Below are 21,941 nucleotides of genomic sequence, written 5' to 3' on the forward strand. Positions count from 1 at the left end.
TAAACAGGGAAGGCGGGAGAGCCACATGAGGGTACCTTATTGAAGTTGTTGTTGTGAGTTTGACTCTACTGGGACCTCTGAGGAGCTACATAAACATTTCCCAGCATCAGCTCCTGTCCTTATTGGTTGAGGGTTGCCTCTAGGAATGTTGAGTTCTCTTTCCCCACATTAGACAAGGCCCTGGGGCAGAATGCAGAGAACCATAATGGTCCCTTGAAGTGGTTTGCTGGAAGTGAGAGGTGAGTTTGTGCACCAGAGTTGTAACTAAAATCAAAGGTGGGCTGGAGGGATGTGATACGGTCAACAAAGATGGCGGCTAGAGGAATTTACCAGTGCTCTGGCTGCAAGAATTTTAAATAATGTGGTCTGATAGCTTCAAATATGTTTGTTCCCCCACTTCTTAGGTTTTGTATGAGTCATTTATTTTCTCTTATCCTGTTTCTCTTGTTTGGTAGCTATTCACCAGACTGGACATAACAGTGGTGTCATACATAGTGGAATTTATTATAAACCGGAATCTCTAAAAGCTAAATTATGTGTACAGGGTGCATCCCTCATCTATGAGTACTGTAACCAAAAGGGAATTTCTTACAAGCAGTGTGGCAAGGTATGGTATTTTACTAGGACCTCGACTTATTTATAACTAACATTTTCTTACCGATGTTTAATGTTGAATTTTTTTAAAACCCTGGATTTTCTTTCTTTATATCAAGTAATTTGCAAAATCTAATATTAGAGAATAACTTTTAAAAAGATGGTGTAACTAACTCCATGTAATTAAAAAGATTTTTTGGTACGTTTTTAATGATTTTATAGAGAGAGGAAGGAAGAGGGAGAGAGAAACATTGATGTGAGAGAGGAACATTAATCGGTTGCCTTCCATATGAACCCTGACCGGGGATAGAACCTGAAACTTGGGTACAGGATGAGGCTCCAACCAACTGAGCCACACCAGCCAGGGCACTCCATGTAATTTTTAAAGTAACAGCTTTATTGACATAATTTACATACCATACAATTCACCCTTTAAAAGTATACAATTCAGTTTTTAGTGTAGTCACAGAAGGTGTAGCTATCACCATTATCTAATTTTAGACCATATTCATTATCCCAAAAAGAAACCATATGGATAGTCATTCCCCACTCCCTCTACTTCCTAGTTCTTCCCAGACCCTGGCAACCACTAATATATTTTCTGGATTTGACTATTCTGGACATTTCATGTAGATGAATTCATACAATATGTTGTCTTTTGTGACTGGCTTCTTTCACTTAGCATAATATTTTTCAGGTTCATTCATTTGTAGCATGAATCAATACTTCATTCTTTTTATATATTTCATTCTGTAGGCATACCAAATTTTGTTTATCCATTTTACAGCTGATGGACATTTGGATTGTTTCCACCTTTTGGCTATTATAAATAACACTGCTATGGAATTTATACAGGTTTTTGTATGGACCTGTTTTCATTTCCCTCGGACATGTACCTAGGAGTGGAATTGCTGGGTTATAGGTAACTCCATGTTTAATGTTTGAGAAGCTGCCAAACTGTTTTTCCAAAGTGCTGCACTGTTTTATATTCCCATCAACAATTAATGAGGATTCTAATATCTCCACATCCTCACCAACATCTATTATTATCTGTCTTTTTTATTTTAGCCATCCTCGATGTGAAGAGGTATATGTCATTGTGGTTTTGATTTGCATTTCCCTAATTATTAATGATATTGAGCATCTTTTCATATGCTTATTGGCTATTCATTTATCTTTGAAAAAATGTCTATTCAAATCTTTTGCCCAGCCCTGGCTGGTTTGGCTCAGTGGATAGAGCATCGGCCTTCGGACTAAAGGGTCTGTGGTTCGATTCCGGTCAAGGGCATATGCCCAGGTTGCGGGCTCAATCCCCAGTGGGGGATGTGCAGGAGGCAGCCAATCAGTGATTCTCTTTCATCATTGATGTTTCTATCTCTCTCTCTCGCTCCCTTCCTCTCTGAAATCAATTAAAAAAAATGTTAAAAAAAAACTTTTGCTCACTTTTCAAATTGGGTTATTTGTCTTCTCATTGTTGAGTTGTACGTGTCCTTTATATATTCTGGATACAGTCCCTTATTAGCCACAAGATATTTACTAAAATAATGGTAAAACATTAAAATATTTTTTATTTTTAATATAAAATAATAGTAATGGCAATAGTAATAGTAATTTAAAAAATAATACTAAAGTTTTTCTCCCATTCTGTAGATTTTTACTTTTTTGATAGTATCCATTGAAGCACAGAAGTTTTTAATTTTTATGAAGTCCAGTTTATCTCTTTTTCTTTTGTTGCTTGTGTTTTTAGTGTCATACTTAAGAAATCATTGCCTAATCTTAGATCATAAAAAATTACTCCTATTTTTTTGTGTGTGTTTTTAAAAAATATGTTTTTATTGATTTTAGAGGGAGAAGAAGGGAGATGGACAGAGAGATAAAACATCTATGAGATAGAAACATCGATTGGCTGCCACCCGCATGCCCCTGCTGAGGATCGAGCCCGCAACCTGGGCATTGCCTTGACTGGGAATCGAACTGGTGACTTGGTTCCTGAGTTGACACTCAACCTCTGAGCCACATTGGCTGGACATTACTCCCATGTTTTCTTTGAAGAGTTTTGTTACAACCTTAGCTCTGACATTTAGGTCTAACATCACTTTCCTTTTCCCCCAGATGAATTGGTTTCATTCCAGGTGATATAGAATTTGGGGTAGAACAAAGACTGCAGAGTATACTTTGGCAGGATTTTAGGCTGGGTTTGCTTCCCAGCTGAGATAGAAATGGCTGAGAATGAAAGAGAAGAGGAACCACAGTATGATTTTTTTTTTTACAAAAGTTTATTATTAAATGTACAACAGGCTTCAAGACAACATTTCATTCTAGCTATAAGTGATAACACATGTTATGGCAGAGAATCCAGATGTTTAAACAGAAATGGAATTAAGGATCACCATTGCCCCAGGTACAAGGAACAGCTTATTTTTTGCCAGAATTCTTAATTACAAATGTGGAATCTCCCCGTGTGTGGCATTTCTTTCCCACAGCCTTAACTTTTAGCTCCTTGAGTTTCTTTTGCCCCTCTTTCTGTTTCTACTTGAATGCCTTACCACTTCACCCATTTTCTTCGTCTGCTTCTTGGGCTGCTTTAGGGACTTCTTCACACCTTCACAGCCAGCCTACTGCCCTTTCCACACAGACCCTGCCACTAGAAGTAGTTTCCTGCCTCACTCTCTGCACCTGTACCTCCAGCATATGATAACTTAAAATATATAAAGGACCTGAGATAGATAGATAGATAGATAGATAGATAGATTTTTTAAAGAGAGAGGAAGGGGGAAAGAGAAACATTAATGTGATAGCAGAACATCTGTTGGTTGCCTTCTGAACACACCCCCTGCTGGGGATCATGCCCACTACACAGGCATGTGCCCTGACCAGGAATCATCATTCAGTTAGGTACACTGAATGATGCCTAACCAACTGAACCATACCAGCCAGGGCCACTTTTTAATTAATTTTGGTATACGGTGTGAGGAAGGGGTCCAGCTTTATTTTCTTGTATGTGTCAATCCAGTTGTTTACCACCATTTGTTGAAAAGACTATTCTTTCTACATTGCTTTTTGTCTTTATCACAACTCAATTGTGCATAAATGTCAGAGGGTATGTTTAGGATTCTCAATTTTATTGCATTGATATATGTCTATCCTTATATCCTATCACACTATTTTGATTACTGTAACTCTTTGTTTTGAAATCAAGGAGTGTGAGTCCTCCAACTTTGTTCTTCTTTTTCAAGATTGTTTTGGCTAACCGTTGTGGCTCAGTTGGTTGAGCATCCATCCTATGCACAAGGAGTTCACTGGTTCGTTTCCTGGTCAGGGCACTGCCCTGGGTTGCCGGCTTGATCCCCAATATGGGGCATGCAGGAGGCAGCCGATCGATGTTCTCTCTCATCAATGTTTCTATCTCTCTCTTCCTCACTGAATTCAATTTTAAAAATAAAAAAGCAACACATTTTTAAAAAATATATTGTTTTGGCTATTCTGGGTGCCTTGCATTTTCATATGAATTTCAGAGTCAGTTTGTCAGTTGCTCTAAAAAAGCAGCTGGGATTTTGATAGAGATTATATTGAACCTATAGATCAATTTGGAGAGCATTGCCATCTTAACAATATTAAATCTTATGAACATGGGATGTCTTTTCATTACTAGATCTTTAATTTCTTTCAACAGTGTTATGTATTTTTCATTGTGCAGGTCTTGCATTTCTTTTGTTAAATTTATTCCTTGGTGTTAGTCTAATAGGTGTTTCTGTGTGTTTGTTCTTTTGGTATGTGGATTCCTTAGAATTTTCTATATGTAGGGTCATTCCATCTACAAATAAAATAGTTTAACTTCTTTTTCAATTTGGTTACTTTTTATATTTTTTCTTGCCTGATTTCCCTATGTAAAATCTCAAATGCAATGTTGAAAAGTGAAAGCAATGAAAGTGGACAACCTTGTGATTTTCCTGATCTTAAGGAGAAAGCATTCAACTTTTCACTATTAAGTATGATGCTAGTTGTGGTTTTTTTGTAGGAGCCCTTTATCAGATTGAGGAAGTTCCTTTCTATTTCTAATTTGTTGAGAGTTGTGTTGTTGTTGTTTTTTTAATCATAAAAGGGTGTTAGATTTTCTCAAATGCTTTTTTCTGCTTCAATAGTTTTTGTCTTTTATTCTATTAATATATTACATTAATTGACTTTTGGATGTTAAATTGATCTTTTATTCCTTCAGTAAATTTTACTTGGTCATGGTATATAATCCTTTTTGTATGTTGCTGCATCAGTTTACTAGTCAGAACTGTTACATCAATATTCACAAGAGATATTGGTCTGCAGTTTTTTGTGTTTTTTGTTTGTTTGTTTGTTTTGTTTTTAATCTTTGTCTGGTTTGGGCATCTGGCTAATACTGGCCTCACTGAATTAGTTAGGAAGTGTTCCCTTCTCTTTTGTGTTTTGGAAGAGTTTATGAAGAATTGGTACTAATTCTTTAAAACATTTGATAGCACTCATGAGTATAGTCCCTGGGCCTGATCTTTGTGGGAAGTTTTAAAGTTAATAATTCAGTCTTTTTGCATGTTATAGGTCTATTCAGATTTTCTTCTTGAGTCAGTTTCAGAAGTTTGTGTCTTCCTATGAATTTGTCCATTTCATGTAGATTACCTAATTTGTTGGCATAAGTTATTCACAATATTCCCTTTAAGTCTTTTTCATGTAAGTTTTAAGAATAAAAGTTCAGCCCTAACCGGTTTGGCTCAGTGGATAGAGCGTCGGCCTGTGGACTGAAGGGTCCCAGGTTCGATTCCAGTCAAGGGCATGTACCTTGGTTGTGGGCACATCCCCAGTAGAGGGTGTGCAGGAGGCAGCTGATCGATATTTCTCTCTCATCGATGTTTCTGACTCTCTATCCCTCTCCCTTCCTCTCTGTAAAAAATCAATAAAAAATATATTTTTTAAAAAGAATAAAAGTTCATTGTTACCATTGAAGATGCTATCAAGATTTTTTAAAATTATATGGGGAAATGGTCTTGACATGGTATGAAGTGAAAAAATATGTAAAACTGTATTTATAGTCTTTTTGGTTGAGTTATAAGAGTTCTTTATATAATCTGGATACTAGTCCCATATCACCTATATGATTTGCAAATATTTTCTCCCATTCAGTGTGTTGTCTTTTTATTTTCTTTAGTGTCCTTTGATTCCACTCTTGTTCTTAAGGTTAGTTATTTGTTGGTTTAAATAACCTTTACACCTTGATTAAGAGTATTATCTCTATTAAGTGTTGACTCCTTGCTATGAAATAGTAATTTGTAAATTCTCATTTACCTGGGAATATACATCTGTGCCTTCCTTTGCTGGGAGCTGTTAAGGAAGAAACTACTATATATATATATATATTCTTTTTAAAAATATATATATTTTATTGATTTTTTTTTTACAGAGGGGAAGGGAGAGTTAGAAACATCGATGAGAGAGAAACATCGATCAGCTGCCTCCTGCACACCCCCTACTGGGGATGTGCCCCCAACCAAGGTACATGCCCTTGACGGGAATCGAACCTGGGTCTCCTCAGTCCGCAGGCCGACGCTCTATCCACTGAGCCAAACCGGTTAGGGCAAGAAAATACTTTAATTTTTAATTTTTAAAAAATATATTTTATTGATTTTTCACAAAGAGGAAGGGAGAAGGGTAGAGAGTTAGAAACATCGATCAGCTGCCTCCTGCACACCTCCTACTGGGGATGTGCCCGCAACCAAGGTACATGCCCTTGGCCGGAATCGGACCTGTGACCTTTCAGTCCGCAGGCTGAGGCTCTATCCACTGAGACAAACCGGTTAGGGCAAGAAACTAATTTAAAAAGATACTTTGCCAGATAAAAGTAGAAAAAGAGTCTTGAGTAAAGTAGATAAATTTACCTATTTTTTTCTTTGCAACAGAATGCATTAGTAAATACTTTGTAATGTACATTATTCCAGGAAATAAAATGGATAGTTTTCTGTTTATGATATCCCATTATACTGAATACCAAATGTTTTCTTGATGTACTGGTATTTTACATTCTCTTATAGAAAAAAAAAGAAGGCCATTCTGTTTTGTTGTTGCTGATTTTTTTTTTTTAATGTAAAGATTAAGTAATCGAGTGCTTCTCTCCCTTCTGGGACTGAGGGAGTGAATGTGATATCAGTTGATTATGGCTAAGATGTATGTAGTGGCTGATAGCAGAAGTAGAAATTGAGATTACATCTCAACTTTGAGGAAAATTTTTCATGTATTTTTCTTTTTTTAATATATTTTTATTGATTTCAGAGAGGGAAGAAGAGGGAGAGAGAGATAGAAACATCAATGGTGAGAAAGAATCATTGATCAGTTGCCTCCTGCATGCTCCCCACTGGGGATTGAGCCTGCAACTCGGGCATCTGCCCTGACCAGGAATCGAACTGTGACCTCCTGATTTATAGGTTGACACTCAACCACTATATAAGCTGGGCTTATGCAGTTTTCTTAAGGGAACATTTTTCAGTGGAGGAGGAAAACGAAGTCATGAAGGAAGGTTGAAGTAGATACATGAAGAAAAAGTAATTTTAAAAAATCGATCCAATTTGTCATGTAACAATTTATGATTTTTCTAGTCACTTTATCTTTCATAGCTGATGGTTTGTTTAACTCTATTCATATTATCATTTGTTGAAGCTTATAGTAGCTGTCGAACAAGAAGAAATTCCCAGACTTCAGGCCCTTTATGAGAGAGGCCTGCAGAATGGTGTCCAGGGCCTGAGGCTGATCCAGCAGGAGGATATAAAAAAGAAGGAGCCATATTGTAGGGTAAGTGATTCACAACTCCACACGAATGCTCACAGGGACATTTTCATTTAGCGCTCGGTCTTGTGAACATAGAGGCTGAAAGTGAATTTATAGGAGGAAGGAATTATATAGAAACATAATCCTGTCACAAAAGCAGTGGGGTGACAAACACAAGAGGGCATTGCCACAAACTCTGGACACTTGATTTCTTCTTTCCCTAAGTCATTATAAGAAATATCCAAACCCATAGAGCAAGCGTGTCAAACTCGCAGCTGGCAGGTCTCATGCCTCATTTAAATAAGCGGGCCGCGAGTTTGACATGCTTGCTGTAGAGAATTTTCCTAAGAGTTTATTTGAGCCAAACTGATGACATATGCCAGGGAGCAAGATCTCAGATGCTCTGGAGAATAAGTTTTACAGCTTCTTTTATGCATTTGAAATTAAGGAGGGAAGTTTACAGGAAGGTGAGAGAAAGCAAGGCAGGGATTAGATTAGGATAGTTAGCAAGATTATGTGCTCTCTTGGGGGTGGTTACAGCTTATTTCTATGGTGTATTAACCTAAATGCACAGACACAATGGACTAGGCTTGCTTAAGGCAAATATAAACCTCTTAAAATATATATATATTATGTTTTTTAAAAAAATATATTTTATTGGTTTTTTACAGAGAGGAAGGGAGAGGGATAGAGAGTCAGAAACATCGATGAGAGAGAAACATCGATCAGCTGCCTCCTGCACACCCCCCTCTGGAGATGTGCCCGCAACCAAGGCACATGCCCCTGACTGGAATCGAACCCAGGACCCTTCAGTCCTCAGGCCAACGCTCTAAACACTGAGCCAAACCGGTCAGGGCTATATTGTTAATTGATTTGAGAAAGAGAGGAAGGGAGAGGGAGAGAGAGAGAAACATCGATCAGTTGCCTCCTGTACGCACCCTGACCTGGGATCGCACCCACAACCTGGGTATGTGCCCTGACCAAGAATTGAACCAGCGACCTTTTGGTGCATGGGACAATGCTCAGACCAACTGAGCCACACCAGCCAGGTCGCAAAGATAAACTTTTTACTAAAGAGGTTGTATGCCTGGGACATGACTACCCACCATGACCGGTCAAGTTAGGGATTTATGATCAGATCACCCTGTGAGGTTACTTTCCATAGAACCCCTCTTTTCACTCACAGTAATGAAAAAATACCAGGTCTGAAGGACATAAGCAAATGCAAGAGGAGGCTTGAGACCATATGACATGTTTGGAAAGCACGGTGAGGTATGGTTGGATCACAGGGTGTATAGGAAAATATAAAAGGGCCTGATATTCATGCTGATAACTTTGTAGTTTATCTAGTAGGCACAGAAGCCACTGAAAATTTTTGAGGAGAGTGGCTTTGATATCCAGTCTGTATTTTAGGAAGATAAGGATGGCATGAGTGTGAAGAGTGGGTTGTAGAGTATCTTGCTTAAAACATGCTATAGGGAAAAATCTTCCTTTTATTCATGAGAGAGACATGAAAAATAATACTCTGCATAACAACTTTCTTTGATAGCCTTTCAGACACTATCAGTTCAACCCCTAGTTCCACTGGCTGTTACAGTGAATGGCTGTAACTTCTGTTCCTTCTCCCCTACCTTTTTATTGACAATATGCAATAGCTAGACTCCAGCCCGCTGGTGTAGTTCAGTGGTTGAGGATGTCATGGTTTGGTTCCTGGTCAGAGCACATGCCCCGGTTGCAGACTCTATCCCCAGTAGGTGGCGTACTGGAGGCAGCCAAGCAATGATTCTCGCTCATCATTGATGTTTCTATCTTTCTTTCCTTCTCCCTTCCTCTCTGTAAAATCAATAAAAGCACTAAAAAGAAAAATAGCTGGACTCCAGGTACCTGTGTTAAAGAGTCTGGCTTCTAACTCATTGCCAGACCATGCTTATCAGAAGCTTTTAGTTTAGTCTGAGAGTTTAGGTGAACCCCCACTGAAAGATGACTAGTGTAATTTATAAAAGAGGTATGCCCTGCTTTTCTCTGAGGTCTCTGCAGAAGTGATCTACTTTATATAATGCCACATTGTAATTTTCAATGCCTACATAGGGTGGCAATATACTAGTATAGTAGAAAATATAGTCTGGTTATTTCATAAAGGTGTCTTGAGTAAATTCCTCCTTTCTTTCCCAACCTCACCACTGCTACCAGCAATGATGGGCGAAATTTGCATAGTACAAGGTTACTTCTGTTTCTTCTAGGACCTCCAAAAGGAAAAGTATATTAGGGCAGCTCTAAAGGGCTTCTTAGAGCAGATTCCTTTCAGCAAAAGATTTAAGTACTCCCAGGGAAGCATTTTGGAAAATTTTAAGCTGGCTCTGCGAACTTTGACTTTGGAGGATAGCTCTTGACAGCTCTCTTCTGGGCAGATCCTGACTGCTGCTTCTGACCTTAGCTGTGCAGATCCATCCATTGGTCAACCACATGTTCATCTGTTCCTCCTGACTTCTAACTCCCAGTGTTCCCTGTTTTGCTTGCCTGGTTCTTTTCTAGCCATCTGACCTGCTGTGGCCTAAGATTTCAAGTTCTGGCCTGCTAACCTGGACAGTGCATGCCCAGCTCCTGGCAGACTACTAGCCTGTCCAACCCCCATCCTGGGCCAGGGCATTGGATTGCTTGGCGGCAGTGACTCGCTCCACCTTCCCCCAACATACATGTATAGGTAGGGCCCACCAGCATCTCATGAGGAGGGGCAAGGCCAAGGCCAAAACTAGAAAGGGAGAGAAAAGAAAGGAGATCTTTTAGAGAAGGTCTAGAAAGGGAAAATATCTGGTATGTTTAAAGATAGCAACCTTCAAAAGTTCATTCATTTAGTAAATGTTTGAGTGCCTTCTGTGTGTCAGGCATTATACTAGGTAATAGGAATATATGAAGATACTTGGAATTCCAAAAATCTATTGATATGGAGCATTTTTACAGCACACTTTTATCCCACTGTTATATTTGTCACAGAGTTTTATGCTAGGTAAGAAAGTTTTTGTGACTAAACTATTGGTATTATCCTAATTTAGATTTTAAGATTATTGTACCCAAAATACTATTTATAGGTTGAAATTGAATTATAGCTATTGACCTATGAATTTAGGGATTGTCAAGCCATATAAAGTCTAATATAAAATCTTAGTGTATCTACTCTATCAAAACAAAAGGACTGATTTCCTGTACTTGGGCAAATGCTCTCATATTCTGGAAGCAGACCATCAGGAAAATGGTGAGGTTTTTCAAATGTTGCTTTTAGTTTGTGAAGATAGACTGTTGGGTGTTTTGTGAGCCTTTAACCTTAGTGTGATCTGGGCACATGGCAATACTGGTCAGGGGTGGGTAGCAAAGTCAAAAGCTTTGAAGGATAAGCAGGTAAATGCATTGGGATAGGGGTGGGGCACTGAATACAGTAATACAGTGACATTCTGTGCTGACCAAACAAGAAGATAGCAGCATTTACCAGTCATACTCAGCTTCTGGGTCTTAGTCATCCTGGAACCAGGCAATCTTAGAGAAGATTGATAGAGAAAACTAATCTCATACACATTAAGGCAAGATAAAATGGTACTATCATTAAGGATTCCTCAAAGTGTAGTCTGTACTTAGTGTGTGAAATTCTACTTTTATCCTTTTCTTCAAATTAGAAAAGGATACATTTATTCCAAAAAATTAAGTAATGCTTATAAATCATTCATCTTTAGAGTTTGAACATATCTTGGCAAAACACACACACACATACACACGCACGCACGCACACACACACACACACAAACAAACACACACACCAGAACAACCCAGGCTGTTAATTTCTCATATACCTGAAGAGAAAGTTTGAATTAACCATATGTGATCTTCATTCAGTATTTGCAGTCTTGAAAATAGAGTCTGCAGCAAATCAAATCAATGCTCTGCAAACATATGAACAATTCTGAGTTTTCACTGAGTGTGTATGACATATGATCCACTACTAGGAAAATCTCAGTGGAGTTTATTTAAAACTTTAATTGGAGACCATTATGGTAAGTGAAACAAGTACCATATGATTTCGCTCATATGTGGAATTTAATGAACAAACTGAACTGACTACCAGGCAAAATAGAGACAGACTCAGAGAGAGCAAGCAGCCAGCTCTGGTGTGTGTTTGGGGGCAGGTGTGGGGGAGGGGTTGAGAAAAAAAGGAAAAAAAAAGAGAACTCATAGACATGGACAACAGTGGGAAGGGGAGGTGGAGAGGGGAGGTGGGAGAGGGGATAAATGGTGGTGAGAAAAATTAAATTAAAAAAATAATTGTTTAGTGATACAGAATTCAGCTCAATCAGATATGAATCTGGATGAGGGATGAATAAAACTGAAAAACTCATTGTAATAGCTGGAAGAGCCTAGCAAAATGAACTCCTTTAAGGAGGAGAATTATTTTCTGATTATAGAAATTTTCTTATTTAGTTAGTATTACTTCTTATATCTGTTTGCATATATTGAATCTATATATATAAAAGCCTAAGCGACCATTACAACAGAATGACCAGAATGACTGGCCGACCAATTGCTATGATGTGCACTGACCACCAGGGGGCAGATGCTCAGTGCAGGAGCTTCCCTCTGGTGGTCACTGCGCTCCCACAGGGGTAGTGCCACTCAGCAGAAGCTAGGCTCATGGCTGGCGAGCACAGCTACGGACGCGGAAGCCTCTTCCAACTCCGTGGCAGCACTAATGAGTGGCAGCAGCAGGTGCAGCAGGCTGGGATGAGTGCGAGCGGTGTGGTGCCTTGCCCCCGCTTCTGGCTCCTCCTGGCCACCTGCCATTTGGCACACTGCTACATCCCTTGGGGGATGTCCGACTGACCTGTGGGGATGGGGCCTAAACCGGCAGTCAGACATCCCCCAAGGGGTCCCAGATTGCAAGAAGGCTCAGGCTGGACTGAGGGACAACCCCTGCCCTCAGTACATGAATTTTGTGCACCGGGCATCTAGTATATACCTACAGGGTGAGGCAAAAGTAGTTTTACAGCTGTGAGAACATGAAACACAGGATTCATTCTTATATATATTTTTAATTATTGTATCATTTTCCATATGAGCAACTGTAAACCTACTTTTCGCCCCACCCTGTATACTCAATTTCAAATTCAGGAACTATGGAGCAAGCTTTTATTTTATTTTTCTTTAAAATTATCAGGGTTTTTTTCCCTCAAGAAAGCATAATGTGTGTTACCCATCAAAATAACCAGTAAAAATTTTCAGCACAAAATAAAATTTATTCAGCAAACTGTTCTCGGTGATTTTTAATTGTAGTGTCTTGACTTTTTCATAATTCTATCCCAGGGTCTAATGGCTATTGATTGCCCATATACTGGCATTGTGGACTATCGTCGGGTGGCTTTGTCATTTGCCCAGGATTTTCAAGATGCAGGTGGCTCTGTCTTGACCAATTTTGAAGTAAAAGATATTGAAATGGCTAGAGAAAGTCCTTCAAGAAGTGAAGATGGTAAGCTATCCTTGTCTTTTCTTTTGAATACTTGTATTGACTTCTAAACAAATTTTGGACTGCTTTTGGCTGGGGTAGTGCTGGAGGAGGTCCACCAGGAGCTGGGCTAGTGTAGGGTACAGAGCTGGAGGCAGGTGCAGAAGGTAAGATTGGACGTGGGCAAACTGGGACTTCCAGCGAGTCTCGTGTTAATAGAACTAGGCACTGATCGGACACTTATGACTGATGTTAAAACCTGAGTTGCCAAGGCTGTTTATATAAAACTAGAGGCCGGATGCACAAATTCGTGCACAGGTGGGGTCCCTCGGCCTGGCAGGCGATTGGGGCTGGTCGGGGCTGGGGTTGGGGGGGTAGGGGCTATGCGAGGCAGGGTGGCCAGCCGGAGCGGGGGGAGGTGAGGGACACGAGAGGTTGGCCAGCACAGGAGGTTGGCTGTGGGAGCACACTGACACCAGGGGGCAGAGGCTCAGAGCAGGCACTGTGTGTGTGTGTGTGTGTGTGTGTGTGTGTGTCCGTCCCCACTGGGGGTCTGCGCCCAGCCACATTGGAGGCTCAGAGCAGGCACTGTGTGTGTGTGTGTGTGTGTGTGTCTGCCTGCTGGGGGCCTGCCCCCAGCCACACCATGGAGGCTTGGAGCAGGAGCCCCTCTGTGTTGATCTCTCAGGCTCCTGGCCTCCACTGCATGTTGTACTCTCCCTTGAGTTATGGCCAGGATGGGGGTGCTGCTTGCAAGCCGGGCTTTCCTGCTCCAGGATCGCCATGGCGACGGGGGAGCATGCCCAGCTGGGGGCTGCCCACAGGCCGGGCTTTCCCGCTTCCAGGTCTCCATGGAAACGGGGGACAGGCCCAGCTGGGGGCTGTCCGCAGGCCGGGCTTTCCTGCTCTCGGATCAGGTGCAGCTTGGGGCTGCCTGCAGGCCGCACTTTTCTACTTACCGATGGCCGGCTCACCACAGCGACCCAGGGCCCAGCAGCACTTTCCTGCTCTCCAATAGTCATAGGGTCCTGGCTGGGGGCGGGGCTTAGCAGTGCGGGGCCTAGGCGGCACGGGGGTCCCGGCTGGAGGCTCAGGTGGCACATAGGGGTCCTGGCTGGGGGCAGGGCTTATGCCCCGCTGCCCAGGGCTGCACATGGGGCCCGGATGGCAGCTCGCGCTGTCCCACCCTGCCTGTAGTATAGGATAGAGGCCTGGTGCACGGGTGGGGGCCGGCTGGTTTGCCCTGAAGGGTGTCCCGGATCAGGGTGGGGGTCCCGCTTGGGTGCCTGGCCAGCCTGGATGACGGGCTGATGGCTGTTTTTAGGCTACCCGCACCCCCTTTAGGGTGGGGGTCCCCACTGGGGTGCCTGGCCAGCCTAGATGAGGGGATGATGGCTGTTTGCAGCTGGTCACACCCCCTTCAGGGTGGGGGTCCCCACTGGGGTGCCTGGCCAGTCTGGATGAGGGGCTGAGGGCCGTTTTCAGGCTGGCGGGTGACTGAAGCTCCCAGCCTCTCCTTTTTTTCTTTTTTTTATTCTGGGATTTATTCACTGGAGCTGAGAGCCGGCTTTAGCTCTGAGGCTGGCTCCAGTATGAGGCCTCGGCTGCTGAAAGCAGATATCTGGGCTTTGTTTAGCTTCTATAATTGAAACTCTGTTGCTATCACTGCTGCTCTAAGCTCTGAGCCCACTGCCGCTGAAAGCAGGTTTCTGGAGCTTGTTTAGCTTCTATAATTGCAACATTGTTGCATCCGGAGCTCAGAGCTGGGTGGCGGCAGGCGGGGAACCTTGGCTTCCTCCATCACTGGAGCAAGCAAGCCTCCTGTTCGCTTCAGCTGCCTGGCTGCCGGTCGCCATCTTGGTTGGCAGTTAATTTGCATATCCTGCTGATTAGCCAATGGGGAGCGTTCGGGGGTATGGTCAATTTGCATGTTTCCCTTTAATAGATAGGACTAGAGGCCTGATGCACGAAATCATGCAAGGGCCTCAGCCCTTGTGCCTGCGGCAGCTTGCCTCGGCCCCAGTCCCAGCTTCGTCCGGAAGGACGTCCAGAAGGTCATTCGGCTGTCTGGTCTAATTAGCATATTATGCTTTTATTATTGTAGATTAGCCCCCAAATTCTTCCTTAGCCTGTAGGTTAGAGTCAGAATCCCTGGGGATGTTTGTTAAAACTGCAGACTTTAGCATTACCCAGTCTTACTGAAGCAGATTGTCTGTGGATAGGACATGACTTAGCCATTCTGAACGACCCCGTTTGGGGATTTTTTTTTTAAACTAAATGAATCGGTTTGTAAATTTTGAATTTGCTTTGGGGAAATTTGAGGGAAAATGTAGTGTGCTGGGTTTATTCTTCCTTGACAGGTTTTTCTTTTTGGAGATTTGGGCCATATGAATCATCCTCCTAGTGTCCTACTAAATAATAAGATCATGAGCAAAATTGTTAAATAATTAAGATTGTTATAGGTAGGTAGCATAATCAATCAAATTTATTCATGGTAAAAGTAGATCATATTCTTTAACTGTTGCACTTATGTGTTATAAGACTTCGAGATCCCTTGTATCTGATTGGAAACTAATTTTATAAATACTTTATTATTGGAAGATTTTGTGTTTTAATAACTTTTGCTTCTTTTCACAACATAGAATCTACAGAGATCCAGTAACTAACATTTGAACAACAAGTGTCATAACATTAGTCCTGTGGGAAAATACATACTGATTTATGATGATCTATTTTATAGCATGGTGTTTAGATTTGTAGTTCAGAGAAAAAAGCTGGGACTGCTTATGCTAGAGCTGAAGTGGTGGGAGGTTGATAAGCATAGATTAAGTGAATTCATATAAAATAATCTAAAAAATATGCCAGAGTTTTATATATTGTCAAATATGAACTAGTTTAATCTTATTACTTGGTAAAAGCTTCAGAATGAAATGTGGAAAGTAATCATGGTTGTGACAAGAAACCCATTTAAGTTTGTTACTAGTATATTTCAAATACTATAGGCCTTCTTTTACTAAAAATAAATCTTTCACCAATTCCTTTTTTTTTTTTCAGGGATGAAATATCCAATTGTTATAAGGAATACAAAGGTAAAGATTCTTAAGCAAAACTACTTCCATCTATTTTATCTACTTTCATCCCCTCTCCTTTCTTTTTTAAAAATTTTATTTTATTGATTTTAGAGAGAGAAAGATATTGATCGGTTGCCTCCCACACACACCGGGCCCAGGGATTGAACCCACAACCCAGGTATGTGATCTGACTGGAAATTGAACCTGCTACCTTCTGGTGTATGAGATGATGCTCAAACAACTGAGCTACACTGTGCAGGACTCTCTCCTTTCTTAAAAAGTTGAATTAACCACAGTGCTGTATTTTATGTCAGTGAATGAAATTTGTCTAATGTAAAGTTATTGTGAGAGAGATTCTTTGAGAGCTAAAATATAACAGTTTTCATTCTAAGAAGGGTTTCAACTTGGAAATGCATTCATATAGTGACAGTGACAGCAAAAAAATATGATTATAAGTACTTGGAGTATTTAATTTTAAGGCAAAACTGATAGATATTTTATTGTTCTACCTGCTTATCTATATTAACTTATCAACTCTCTACTAATGAGAAGACTTGGGGGAGGGTGTGGATTGTACAGAGGGTGATAGACTGTCTTCCTTCATCTTCCCATAATCTAAAACAAGAGCTATTTGATAGATAGACGTATTGCATTCGCTGTGTGTTCTTGAATGGTCAGAGTTCAGTCAGGAAAGGAGAGTCCGTAATGAGTGTAGTCGGATTTATGGTAGGAATTAGGTCTGACACATTGTGAAACCACCTGGGAAGTCAAGGTTCAGAAGGAGAGTTGGTATATTAGAGGCGTATCCAGCCAGTCTGAGAAGCCAAAGTGTATCCACCTGCTGAAGTGGAACCGCAAATGAGAAGCTCATGAGGAGATCTGGGGCAGCTCTTGTCTACAGCCAGGGCTTGGGTAGGACAGCGGTTGGTCAGTAGGATCAGTATGTGGGAAGCAGAGCTGGGTGTGGAGCTATAATTCACTTGGCAGTGAGTGTTTATCAGCACCGTGGCCTAGAGTGACCTTCAGAGAATAGTGGCTGCTACTTTACCTCTACCTGTCAAATCACATTCAATTCCTGTTTTGGTCAACTTCAAGATGGAACGATATAGGGAGGGGATTCTGTCAAGCATAGTTCCCAGTTTAACCAAATTGACACAGTATAACCTCCCACAGTCCATCCCTTTTCAGTTTGCCATCCAATCACACCCCTTATAACCACATTTACTTTCCAAATAAAGACAGTAACAAAATCATGCTTCCACCTACAAGGCTGAACTATCTTTTATACAACTGAAGGCATGCTTACTACCATAACAGAATACCACAGGCTTAAACAACAGAAATTTATTTTGTCACAGTTCTGGAGGCTCAAAGTCTAAGATCAGGGTGCCATCAGGGTTGGTTTCTAGTGAGAGCTTTCTCGGCTTGTAGATGGCTGCCTTCTCACTGTGACCTTACATGATCTTTTCTCTGTGCATGCTCATATAGTGACAGTGCCACTATAGTGACAGAAAGAAGGAGGGGGGAGAGAGAGAGAGAGAGAGAGAGAGAGAGAGGGGGAGAGAGAGAGAGAGAAGAGAGAGAGAGAGAGAGAGAGAGAGAATATGAGAATGTGAGCACACACAATTTTTGGTGTCTTTCTCTTATAAGAACACCAGTCCTATCAGATTAGGGCAGTGATGGTGAACCTATGACACACGTGTCAGAGGTGACAGGCGAACTAATTTTTTTGGTTGATTTTTCTTTGTTAAATGGCATTTAAATATATAAAATAAATATCAAAAATATAAATCTTGCCGTAACCGGTTTGGCTCAGTGGATGGAGCGTCGGCCTGCGGACTGAGAGGTCCCAGGTTCCATTCCGGTCAAGGGCATGTACCTTGGTTGCGGGCACATCCCCAGTGGGGGGTGTGCAGGAGGCAGCTGGTCGATGTTTCTCTCTCATCGATGTTTCTGACTCTCTATCCCTCTCCCTTCCTCTCTGTAAAAAATCAATAAAATATATTAAAAAATATATATATAAATCTTTGTTTTACTATGGTTGTAAATATCAAAAAATTTCTATATGTGACACAGCACCAGTTAAGTTAGGGTTTTTCAAAATGCTGACACGCTGAGCTCAAAAGATTCGCCATTACTGGATTAGGGCTTCACTCCTGTGACTTCATTTAACCTTAATTATCTCCCTAAAGGCTCTATCTCCAAGCATAGTCAAATGGGGAGTTGAGGCTTCAACATATGAATTTTGGGGGAAAGGGGAACAAAATTCATTTTATAACAATAAGGAAGAAGAAAGAATTGGTTAATTATAGACATATCTTTATTTCACAGTAAGGAAGAAATTACTACATTTCTCAGAACTATATTCCATTTATGTCACCAATCATGTGGTCATATTTATAATTTCCTTCTTCCACTATCTAGTCCATACTCCCTTTTCCCTTGGCAAGCCTCTCAGCTGGTCATGGTTCCTAGTTTGGCAGGAAAACTCAAACTTTTATTCCTGAAGTGTCTCTGCCATTAGCAGCCCTGCCTGTTTTATGTTGTAGTGGTTTCCATCAACTTTTATAGCAATGTGTGGGGATACCAGGAGATAGGCCAGGATATCTATAGCCCAAACATACTCCTCTTTATCATTCCCAAGCTCTCTGTGTGGTAGCAACTCTCTTTCTCCTTGAAAGTCAGGATCAGTTACCCCATTCAGTCCTAGACAGTGTGATTCCTGGTCAGGGCACTTGCCTGGGTTGTGAGCTCGATCCCCAGTAGGGGGCATTCAGGAGGCAAGCCAAAAAATGATTCTCTCTCGTCATTGATGTTTCTATCTCTCCCTCTCCCTTCCTCTCAGAAATCAATAAAAATATATATATTTTTAAAATTATCCTATTCAGTACAGTAATCTTCATTGCCTTTTGATTCACTGTCACGAGGAATTCAAAATGGCCAAGTGTGACAGTATTAACTTCTAGTGTAATGGAACCATTGCTTATTCTCTAATGGAAGCACTTCTCCCTTGGTACCTACAACTTCTAAACCATTAGAGCCCAAAGTTGTGGGGCAAGGAAGCTGAAATTTGGATTAGAAGCAGAAACTGTGCTTTCTACCTCTTGATTTTCTGAGCTGTGATTCCTGACTATGGGAGAAACAATACCATATATTAGTCACTGATTTAGAGCATATAGTACATTCTGGAAGACCTTGCCCCAGCCCTGCAGGGTGTTGCTAGCCAGCTAGTGCTGTTATTGAATCTTCAAAAGTCCTTTCCACGCTGTCACCCAGCGGCTTCAGGATGGGGGGAAATGATAACATCAGTGAATTCCACAAGCATGAGCTTATCATTACACTTCATTTACTGTAAAATAAGCTCACTGATCAGAAGTCATGCTTCTGGGTAAAATACCATTAAATTGATTAAGTTCACAGATGGTGGTTTCTGCAGAAGCGTTGTGGGTAGGGAAGGCAAATCTATATCCACAGCAATTGTCTATTCCAGTGAGGACTAAGTGCTGCCCCCCTCCCCTTTATTTAAATTGGGAGACTGAGCACTCTCCCAACAGCACATTGAGTGGCTATAGACACATCAGCCTTAGTTAGTCCATGTTACTGATCCCACACATCACCTCCATCCTTACTGCCATAATCATTTAGTTTGTGAAGTCATTGGCTAAGGACAGAGGTGGCTGGGAAAGAGGCTAACTAATGTTCACAGAGTAGGTCATCTTGTCTCCTGATTATTAAAATCTTCCTCTGCCCCAGTTACTCTTCAGTGAGCTTACTCTTCAGTATGGAACTTAAATACCTTTATCCTCCGAGCCTTTTCGGAGAGGTCCATTCACACACCTCTTCTCAGAGCTCCTTTTCTTGACCAGCCAGCCAAACCATCAGTCATTGCACATACAACTGTGTAGATGCATACTTCTAGCCATCTCTCCTTCTGGGTGAGATAAACAACCAATATAGTGTTCAAAGTTCTACCTGCTGGGAGCATTTCCACAGTCCTTCGGGCCACTCTCAGGTGGGGCTCTGGTGCTGCCACTGTTGACTTTCGAGTGGTGCCAGAATGGTGTGCAGAACCATTTGTAAACCAGGCCTCTATTTTTTCTTCCTTGGCCAACTGGATATAGAGAATTTCCTATGGGGCACAGGGGCAAGTTGAGAGGGAGGAGGTAATTTTGTTGTTAATTCTCACCCAAGGATATTTTTTCCATTGGTTTTTAGAGAGAGAGAAAGAGAAATAGATGTGAGAGACACATCGATTGGTTGCCCCCCACACATGCCCTGACCAGGGCCAGGGATCCAACCTGCAACCCAGGTACATGCCCTTGACTGGGAGTCGAACCCACAGCCCTTCAGTGCATGGGCCAATGCTCTAACCATTTAGAACACCGGCCGGGGCAGGAGGAGGTAATTTAGTCGGAGTAGAGGTCATGGGAATTTAAGCCACTTGCCTCTGCAGCAAGACCTATACAACCCTGATCTTGTATATTCTACTTCCTCTTGATAACAGAGTGCTACTGTACACACCCAGTTTTGTGGCTTGGTGAGTTAGATAATACCGTCTTAATAATGGGTAGTTCACATGGTAACTTGGTGGCCTGTGGTCAAATGTTGAGTCAGAGCCAGAAGCACTTTCTCAAAAGGAGGATAATTATCTGCAGAGGGTGGGATAACTTTCCTCCAAAGTCGTAAATTCTGTGCTCTGATTTCACCTACAGGGGCCTTCCAAAGTCTCCGTAAAACATGACTATCTGCTCCCGACACTTTAAGTCCCGTCAGATCTGCTGGCAGAGCAACCAGCGTCTCTATTCAAAGAAGGATTAAAAGTCTGTTTCTGTCCCTACCTACGGGTTATTTTCACTAGAGTATGGCATCATATGATGGCTGATGAGCAGGGGCCTATGGGATACCAGTGGGTTATATTTCACCCACAGTTGCTATAATTGTAGACTTTTATTTTGGCATATTCCTTTAGTTAAATAATAATTTAAAAATTTGAGTCAACTTACCAAATTGAACATCTGTGCTTTTATGAGGTTAAAAGAAAAGGAATTAAAAAAAAAACTTTTGAGGGGAGGATTTGGAAACTAAAATTTATAGATTGCAAATAGGAGAAAAGTCTGTTTCACTTATGAAATAGCAATAGAGATGAATAGTTTAATTTTTTAAAGAAATGTATTTTTGAACAAATGCTGTATCATTTGATGTTTACCTAAATTTACATTTTGGATATGAAATTAGTATGAATGTAATTATTGTTTCATATATATCATAAAATGATTTCAGAGATCTGTGACAGTTTTTAATCATGTCTTCCTTTGGAACTGTTCCTTGAGTTTTTTAAAGAGAACTGTTAGATTATTAGAATGCTGGTACCATTCTACAAATTCTCTTATCATTACATTTATCATATGGCTTATCTACATTTTATGTTGTAAGAATATGAGAATTGCTGACATTTCAAGTAAGGACTAGTAGATTCATATCACATAAAATATTTCTTGTACTTCTGCTATATAACTCCAGATGAATAGGAAAGATATTAACCAATTTAGGAGAAGTCATGTTTTTTTTGTTGTTGTTGACATAGCCCTTTGACTTCAAGTGTCTTAAAACTATCATGGTTTAGCCTAGCTAATTTGAACTCACTGCAAAGAAGTTGCATCTAATTTTTGTCAGAAGTGTGACTTGAATAAATCTTGAAAAGAGGCTTACCTTGGTAGATAGGCAAAAATAGGATGCATACAAAGATAGAATAAGGCTGAATCACTAGGGGCTGAAAAGAAAGAATATTAGGACAGATGAGAACTCTGAGGCTTCAGAAACAGGTCATCTGGGGAGGAAATCTAAGAACAAGAAATTACAAGGAGATGCTAGTTTTTACTGTGTGAGAATTAAAGAGATGGGAATTGGAGTGTGGTGGTGAATTGGGGTTAAATGAAATTATTTAGGAAATAGGGTAGTAAATTGGCTAACCCCAGCAGAGTTCATCTAAAAATATGTAGGTGGTAATCAAACAA

General features: G+C 40.9%; 1 protein-coding gene across 1 annotated transcript in view; it reads left to right on the forward strand.

The window, feature by feature from the left end:
• The window catches only part of L2HGDH (L-2-hydroxyglutarate dehydrogenase), a 39,487-nt gene that overhangs the window by 3,804 nt on the left and 13,742 nt on the right, over window positions 1–21,941 (forward strand). Inside the window, exons 3-6 of the mRNA XM_006100243.3 lie at window positions 456–607; window positions 7,267–7,398; window positions 12,718–12,880; window positions 15,911–15,945. Coding sequence (XP_006100305.1) covers window positions 456–607; window positions 7,267–7,398; window positions 12,718–12,880; window positions 15,911–15,945 — 482 coding nt within the window. The remainder of the gene's footprint in view (window positions 1–455; window positions 608–7,266; window positions 7,399–12,717; window positions 12,881–15,910; window positions 15,946–21,941) is intronic.

The sequence above is a fragment of the Myotis lucifugus genome, unplaced genomic scaffold (assembly GCF_000147115.1).
Source record: "Myotis lucifugus unplaced genomic scaffold, Myoluc2.0 scaffold_304, whole genome shotgun sequence".
Lineage (NCBI taxonomy): Eukaryota > Metazoa > Chordata > Mammalia > Chiroptera > Vespertilionidae > Myotis > Myotis lucifugus.